This window comes from Cebidichthys violaceus, unplaced genomic scaffold, assembly GCF_023349555.1.
Source record: "Cebidichthys violaceus isolate CVI_PGR_0920_01 unplaced genomic scaffold, fCebVio1.0.p SCAF_6, whole genome shotgun sequence".
Classification (NCBI taxonomy): domain Eukaryota; kingdom Metazoa; phylum Chordata; class Actinopteri; order Perciformes; family Stichaeidae; genus Cebidichthys; species Cebidichthys violaceus.
In genome coordinates this window covers 16,686,734-16,695,333 of record NW_027176816.1, presented here as the reverse complement: position 1 = coordinate 16,695,333, position 8,600 = coordinate 16,686,734, and the positions used below count along the sequence as shown (strand labels likewise).

The 8,600-nt window shown below is 38.7% G+C and overlaps 1 protein-coding gene across 1 annotated transcript in view; it reads right to left on the bottom strand.

The window, feature by feature from the left end:
- Positions 1-287: 287 nt before the first annotated feature.
- The window catches only part of LOC137889487 (LHFPL tetraspan subfamily member 4 protein-like), a 30,330-nt gene continuing 22,017 nt past the window's right edge, over positions 288-8,600 (bottom strand). The window contains exons 3-4 of the mRNA XM_068733368.1: positions 8,352-8,368; positions 288-7,192 (exon numbers count right to left, since the gene is read on the bottom strand). Of these exons, the coding sequence (XP_068589469.1) occupies positions 7,139-7,192; positions 8,352-8,368 (71 nt within the window). The 3' untranslated portion in view covers positions 288-7,138. The remainder of the gene's footprint in view (positions 7,193-8,351; positions 8,369-8,600) is intronic.

Genomic DNA, 8,600 nt, shown 5'->3' with positions numbered 1-8,600 from the left:
TTTTCACTCAATATATCTTACTATGACATTTATACCTTTAATTAGTTTAATTAAATGACCAAAACAGTGTATTTGGCATTGTGATATGGCATAATCCAGAGTGCATAATGAAACACAATACAAGGATTCACAGGTGAATTATTATTTTATAAACCTGCTGTATCATATTTGGTACCTATGTTTTCAACACGATTTTACTATAAAATACGGAACGAAAGATCAATTAATTATAGTTTACTTCAATACAGTAAATATTCATAATGAAATATTAGTAACACTATAAATGTTATTCTTACCATAACTGTTTCAAAATTATCAATGATTTCCCTGCCGAAAACGAAAGAGTCACTTTGTGACGGCTGCCATTTTGGAAATGGAATTTAAATGCTTGCTACTGCCTGCAGTGCATGGACAATCCACCAGATGGTAGCAGACATGTATAGGATTGTATACAACAGGGTTTTCAGGAAAGTATTGCTCATGTTAATTACGTAGAGGTCTCTGAATCTCATGTAGCAAATATGATACAAATGGCGCTACAGGGTTTTAAAAAGCTTTCTGTTATGTAATTTATTCTTTAATTCAGCCCTTATTTTACTTGAAATGAGAGATGGTTTATATATTATCCGAGTATGTATATCTATGTGTATGTATGTATTATAATTCATCAAGTTCAATTTGAAAACTGACAATTAATATTGTTGAGATATTATTCAATTGAACTTTCTGTATTTGAAATGAGTCAGTTGTTGACTGCATACAGATGTAGTACAACTGTTGACTACTTCAATATAAATGGGACTAAATCATAGTGCAAGTTAGACATTATTGTGATATTCTGGACCTTTGCATAAGCAAATTCTCTCTAAATGGACCTCGTGAATTTTAATTGAATACCCCTGTCCAAATGTTTGGCCCACAGGAAAAGATTCAGTTGGTTGTAATGTGCAGCCTCACCACTAGATACCGCTAAACTTTACACGCCGGCCCTTTAAAAATCCACAGGATTCATTGATTCAGCCAGGATAACGTTATTGCATGTAAAATATCTTTTATTCGACCTTTCTCAAAATGTGTTTTTTTTATAACAGAAATTGTCATCATGGTGAGTCGCAATACTATTCACAAATAGGAATTCATTAGACATTAAAATTTCCCAAATCAAAATCATTATTATTAATGAAAAGCAATAAGCCTCTTTCAGACTCTGTCCACGATCAAGCAACCTTAATAAATAGACTTTTATGAATTTTTTTTTGGGGTGGGGGTGTTGACGTCCCGACAAGCAGTCATCCGTTAGTGAGTTGAAATTGAATCTGAAGATGTTAAGTCCGATGTGACAGAAACAACAATCATCACACATCATACCAAAATACGCAGAAAGTAAACTGTAAAAGAAAGGAAAGATTCTGCAGTTAACACATAAAAACAAAGATCTCATCAGAAGTACTTGACAAATATCAGTATTTCATTCTTTAGTTATACAAAACAAAAAAAGATTTTTTTTTTCATGTTAACACATGATGTTGGTATTTTGGCAACATCTGAATTTCAGGAGTTAACATAAAATCAACTATCATCATAACGTAAATCACTGGACTTTGCCCCCGACCCGTCCCACCCCCAACATTATGTCTTTATACATGATATTGCATGATAAAAACCATGATGAAATCATTGACATTTACACAGTCTGCAAACATTTTGTTTGCCGCTAGAGTTTGGAAATTACTTCCCATCAACTCTGTGTCCTTTTTTTTTTCTTTTTTTTCACGTTTTTCACTCTTTTTTAATTCAAGATTGAGGTAAATTCAGCTTTTCAGTCCAATCAAACTGAAAATAACACAAAGTCAAGTGAGTTTTTCTAAATGTTCAATATCAAAATCCCAGTTTCCCAGAATCAAGCTAAATAACTGTGTGTGTGTGTGTGTGTGTGTGTGTGTGTGTGTGTGTGTGGGGGGGGGGGGTAATTAAAATACTTAATTATGTAATTATTATTTTATTTTTTTAATTGTTTGAATTGTTCGACTTGAAGCTGAATTGACCTCAAATCTGCAGTAAAACCCATCTCGGTCAGTGTGTCTTCAGTAGGAAAAACAACTACAGTGTCACTACTTGTTTTGCTGGTTCTGCAGCACGTCTGAAATCAAGAGTTCTAGAGGCACCTGGAGTGGTACAAATATGTGCTCATCGGGGTTTAAGGTACTGTCAGTTCCTCGTTAAGTTATGTTTCAGTTCATCGTCGAGGAAACCCGACCAGTGGTCACACAGGAAGCCTGACGTGACCATTAGGTCTCAGGGTTTTTTTTTTCTTCTTTATCTCCTTTTTCGTATAGATTTTTTTCTTGTAAAGTATGTCCTAGGCCCGTGAAAGAATTCCCAAATGAGAGATGCACGCTATAGTATATTTCTTAATCACAATACATTACCGCCTTTGATACCATCAGATATAAAAAAAAAAAAAATCACCATGCTGACGTCTCAGCGAGTACATATCAAAGCAAATGTCTTGCAATACCAAATGGATGAGGTTCGTAGATACCACTTCAATTGTTTCTACGGTATCTTTTTTTTTTCAAACTCTCTCACGGTCACTTCAAGGTTAAAGTGAAAGAAGCTTTTCTTGAATGAGGGGCCCACCACTTCAACCCCAACATGGTTGATAGACGTAGGCTAAGGTCTGTGCAGGACAGCATTGTTAGATTCAGCATAAGGGCTGTTTTCATATTGTCTTAAAGGCCCAGCTTGGAAAAACAGAGTAGTAGTACTACTGTACCAAAATGTGTTACAACTAAAACTGTACTAACAAGAGACGTGTGATGTGTCATTCGGCCCAGATGACCACATCACAACGATGAAAAGGCCCGACTTGTATTTGTTAATCGTTTCCGTCATGAGCCTTAAATACAGTACTGTGTTCACAGCTTCCTGAGAGTTAGCTAGCTACCGTTCTGAAAAAAAACCAATAGACATCTAGCTATCTGCTCATTATACGTATATAGTGTAGGGATGCACCCATAACCAACCTATTAGGCCAATATCTGGCTGAAATTAGCTCTACTGAAAATTGCGTTCTTGTTCACGGAAATGTAATTTCACCCCCAGATAAGTTTCTAATCATTGTCCATAGAACTCCATGTAATGGGGAGGTTTGGATCAACATAGGACTTTCACCCAGGAGACCACTGTTTGTGTCCCATGTGAAACCAAAATCAACGTTGACTTCTTTTACAAACTCAAATAACGTAACAAATGTAATTTCTTAAAGCCAAATTCATGATATTTTACTAAACATAACCAAGTATGGTTTAAAATGTTTTAAAACTGAGACAGTTTTGAGGTGAAAATATGTTCCCCTCAAAACGTAATATAGAATGCAGTTCAGTTGTATTGGAACGTGATTTTATAGGAGACTGGCTGGCTTACTGTTTAATAACCCATTATATTATGTGTATGAAATGTCAAGGTCGAATTGTTCCAACTTGTATCTGCTGGATTGTTTTGTAAAAGCAAACGGCGTCCTCTGATATTTCAATGTATCCTCATTCAACAAAAGTCAAGCAACACTTTGCAATCAATTTAACTCGTTACATGCATACAGGCCTTTCAAAGGTCTTTACAAGAATCTTGGTTGGATTTAGGCAACACAACTACTTATTTAGGTTTAGGAAAATATCACAGTTTGGGTAAATAAAATAAGTACAGATGTGCCGTTTCTGAAATATGCAAGTTACGTGACAAATAAATCATCGTTGAAGTTCTAGTTTCACATGGAGAACGAACAGCAGCCTCCTGGCTTTTTGTTTGACCATCCCTCCCGCTCACTGTGGGCTTTTGTGGCCTGGATTACGTGGATCACATAGGATTTGATTTCGTGGGACAATTACGAAAATACCAAGCGTTAGGTATAGCTGGACGCTGGATAAGAGCAGCCTGGATATTTTAAGATGAATACTATTGTCAACAGTGCATCCCTAACAAAGGGTAACATAGACTTCAAATGTGACAGTCAAATGTGACGCAGTAAAAGTCCATTAGGTTCACTGTTGGAGGACGCAGATTACCTTGTGTGGTTGAACTATTCAGTTGAATGGATTCAATTACTTCTCAGGGTTGACCATCAACCCACCAAACGGCCAAAGCATTCCAATTTCTTATATGAAACAATTCAATTTGTGCTTTTATTACACAACTAACTTAATTTCCGTGATGACTGGGACCCAGCTTTGGTGCCTCAGGAGGTTCAGTTATAGTAAATCAGCCTGAAGTGCTGCTCTGAGAGGGCTAAGAGCCCCCTGGACGCTCTGGATTACAGCAGCCAGCTTTATTGTACCATGCAACCGCAGCTTGTCACATGTTAGCATCACATTTGTCACTGATATCATGACAATCGGAGTCGTTGACTACAGAGGCCATAGCTGTGCTCATGGGTACAATGTCAAGTCACAGACCTCATCCTGGCAGCGCCATCGGACCAAGCAAAGAATGCACTTGCAGGTATTTTCCTATTTATGGAGCAGGTGCCAATTTTTAGTTCGAAGCAGCACCCGTTATTATGATTTAAAAATCAGACATCTTGAGTGTGTCAGCCAATCCCTTCTGGGTTGTCCTATAGAAATTCAAACTCGATTCTGATCACAACTGCCAACACTGGCTTCGTCTTGAGCGCTACATCGAGGTTCATTGTTGTCGTGGCGACAATAATCTGGGTGGTATCGGTGGCATGTCACAATGCTACATAAGTAATATTCTTTTTTTGACATTATTATTTCGTTGCTGTAACATATGGCGGCTATTTTATTGGCTGATTCCAGAAATATTAGATTCAATGGGCCTCATGCAAGAATCTTTTGTACAGTAGGAACAGATACATTTTTAAATTCATATGGACAAAATTGTACCAGTCGAGAACAGAAACTCTGCATTTCTCCACAGGGAGAGAATTGTAATGCCTGTGTTTCAATGGATTTGAAGTTTAAATATGTTGCCAAAATCAATAAAAAAGTTCACCTATTTCTTGACAGCAACTTAGTAGTTGCTCACCCTGCTGCTGCAAGGTCTTTATGCACCTCGTTCTCATATCTCGTTCTCCTAAAAATTCAATCCCATACTAAAACTTAATTTCTGCTGATTTACGTTAGTTGTTTCACGAAAACCTTTGCGAATGGAGGAGGTCGGCGCGGATGGATGGACCAAACAAACAGGACTTTCACCCGGGACACCGCTGTTCATGCCCAATTCCAAACCAAAAAAGTCAGTGGTTGTATGAGAACATCATTTTTTAAGTTATTGTTCTGCAGGCCGTTTTACAGGGGTCTCACAGTATTGGAACATCTTCTACTGTATAATATTCTCTCATCTTTCTCCTCTTGCATTGCCTTGAGCTCCTCCTATCTAAGTCATGGTCTGCTTTGCTTTAGCTCGATGTTAACACAATGTCGAACCATTCTCTTTTTTTGGCGCGGTTCGGCTCCGTTTTGGGTCCTTTTTTAGTAAAACTACTTAAACTGCTGCTTTTTGTCTGCTGGTTTACGACAGCAGGACTTGAAGTTTCTTTTTTTTACTCTTTGGTAACATTTTTGTGAATAAAACTCACTTTGGGGTCGGTGACTATGCGCTCACTGATCCGGATTAAACTTCTAAAAAATTTGCTGAATCCAACGTGGAACACACATCCGACATAACCTCCCAGAAAAAAGGGAAAATTCTGACATTTTCTTGCATGAGACCCAATAGATTCTAGTTTGGCTACTTTTACGCTACTTTATAAGGGGGGAGGATTTCCTGTAGACTCTTGATCTCACCATTTTTACGATAAAAATGTATATTTAACATCCAAGGATTCAATGGTACGACAACAAGTCGTTGATACTTGGGGGGTTATTTGCTGTGATTTTTGTCCCGCTGCAGATTCCTGATGACTCGTCGCGTTGCTTATTCAAAGAGGCAAATAAGTGACATCACCTTAAGACAATGCAGCACTTGGGGCTTCCCTCTGAGAGACTCGTACAGCCATATTCACCCAGTTTTAAGACATCTGTAGAGTAAACTGATCATTGTATGCTGGAGCCATAAACTGGAGTAAACTGCACACTGGTGAAAGGGGGTCATGGAGGAGTGAACTCGGACGAGAAAAAAACTAAACAATGTGATTTCTAAGTCTGACTTTTTTTTTGACAATTTAACTTATTTTAGGGTGAAATACTACAATAAGAGGCTTGTTTTGAGGTGGTGGTGATGCAGGGGAAGCAAATTTCTTTTCGCTCTGTCCCAAAAAACACTTTGATTCACAGTTCCCTGCTTTTCTGCGGAACATCCAGCCAGGATATCCGATTCACTCCCCGTTTGTCTAATCCCACCAAGTCAGCAGTGAGGAGTCATGGGAACACAATGGGTACTCCGATGCTCTTCTGGCGCAGGGAACACTGCAACCAAAGGGTAGAAACACTCGAATGCATTAGAGTCGGATGAGGTTTTGTCGTCGGCTGCGCTTGTCAGCAGTAATGTTATTTACATTGTTAAGTATGTACAGTAGAGAATCTCCCAGAGATGTTAGGTATCTGTAAAGCTGCAATGGGGGCACTCCTTTTTTTCAAAATTCCTCACGTCTGAAACTCCTTAGATGAAGAGCCATTCAAGTGTTTCGAATGTTTAATAATGGACCTGCTGCTGTACCGCGAGCCTCGACTCTGTCAGTGTCAGTAGTCCTCTTTCTTAGAGCCACGAATGTACACATAGACACAAACTCAAAAGTCGTTAAATAGCAATATTTGAAATAAATGGTGTAAATCATACATGGACATGATGGTTCTTCATCTTAAGGATTGGATTTCTCACACAAATCAAGACTTTAAATACAGTAAACTTTTCCTTTTTTTTTCATCATAAAAGTGTTCGTTGAGAAAGTCGAGTTTTAAATGCACTGTACAATTTACTTTTAGTTTTTTGTTCAAAATATAGTTTATCCCACTGTGTTTTAGATGTTTGTTTGTTCTTTTTTTTTTTTACAGAATCCTGTACACTTGGTGTCTGCATTAAGATTGGGTGATATCCTGATCATTGGAGAGAAGAGAAGAAGAGGAAGAGAGGAGAGCAGAGGAGAAGAAGAGAGGAGTTGTGTCCAGTGCCATTGTTGCCCTCAGTGAAGACGCTGCACTCCGTACCTCGGCTCTCTTCTGTCCCGCACCTCGATCTGTGGACAACACAGAGGATTCTCATTGTACCGATTTACAGAGAAATGAAACATCATGAATAAACGGGTGGGTTTTTGGCGCGTCTTGGAAAAATGTTTGCACTTGTGTCATTTAATGGCCCAAGCGACTGCATGCCGATCTCCCCTCATGGCTGGGTTGTACAGCTCTTATGCGATTGGCCGCCGCAGCGTGACGTTGGGTTGCGTTACTCCAAAAGTGAATCTCTGTAAACACGTTCTACCTTTCTATGGAACAGGACAATACATTTGGTATCGCAAGTGTTCTGGTTTTCCGTTTGTAGTCCGAGTAGTGTTGACCAATCACGTCAGAGTAGACTTTGGCTAAATGCAGGTAAACACACAATTTAGCTCTTTATTGGTTTGGAATTAGCTTGTAAACTGGTTTGGAATTAGCTTGTAAACTGGCTACGTCTCTCAACTCCAACTTGAGTCTGGCATTTTCAAGTTGGTAAACGGACTGTAAACAACGGAACGGACTGTAAACAATGGGCAGCGCACGGAAAAAGAAAATCTTGTCCCGGATTATCCGCTGGCTACACCGGAACCCCAGAAATAAGCCTCTGTCCCCAGAGGCTTATCGATCAGATCGATAGCTGATGGGTTTTCGAGAATGTCCAAAAATGATCTGTCAATTTTTTCGCCACAGGCTGCTGCGTCTTTTATTGTTTTTTTTAAACCGCAGGTTAAACACAGTTCTCACATTAAAATGAATGGGAGGACAGGCGTTTTCACCTGATTTGGTGTGAATGCAGTCTACTGAATTAAATTAATTAATTCAACCCATTAGAACATTTAATATGGAGCCTATGTTTAGTTTCAATTAAATATTTAAGTCTTTTTGGGTAGGCTTTTTATATTTAGTTCATATACACGGTAGTCATATGAGACATATGGGCGGTGGGTGTGTCTATGGGGGCAGCATACGGAGCGATGCCATTAAACAATAAATCACTGGTATTACTGTCTCTCAGCAATAAATGACCATACAATCTGCTTGGGTTCGCAATCTGTGGGATGATTGATGAGCAGGACGAAAGACCCCTCCACCACCTCTGTCAGCCACATAATGTGGCTGGGCACTGTACCGTGCTCAAAAGCTAATGTAGAATGAAAATGTAGAAGGCAAAAGTCAACTTACCCTCGACACAGCAAAATCTGCAAGGACAAAAAAAAAGAACAAAAGTGTTAACACAGACACGGTGAGGCAAAAGCAGAAAAAGTGCATGCCTGTGTAAAAACATGAATCTGCTTATGTAAGTAGGAGTTAGGCATTTAGGTCATCACTTAATGATAAACTAAATCAATAAAACGTCCCTATGTGCAGCCACAGTTTTCATTCATTTAATTAATTTGTTTCTCATAGTTTTTTTTTATATTTTAAAAGAAA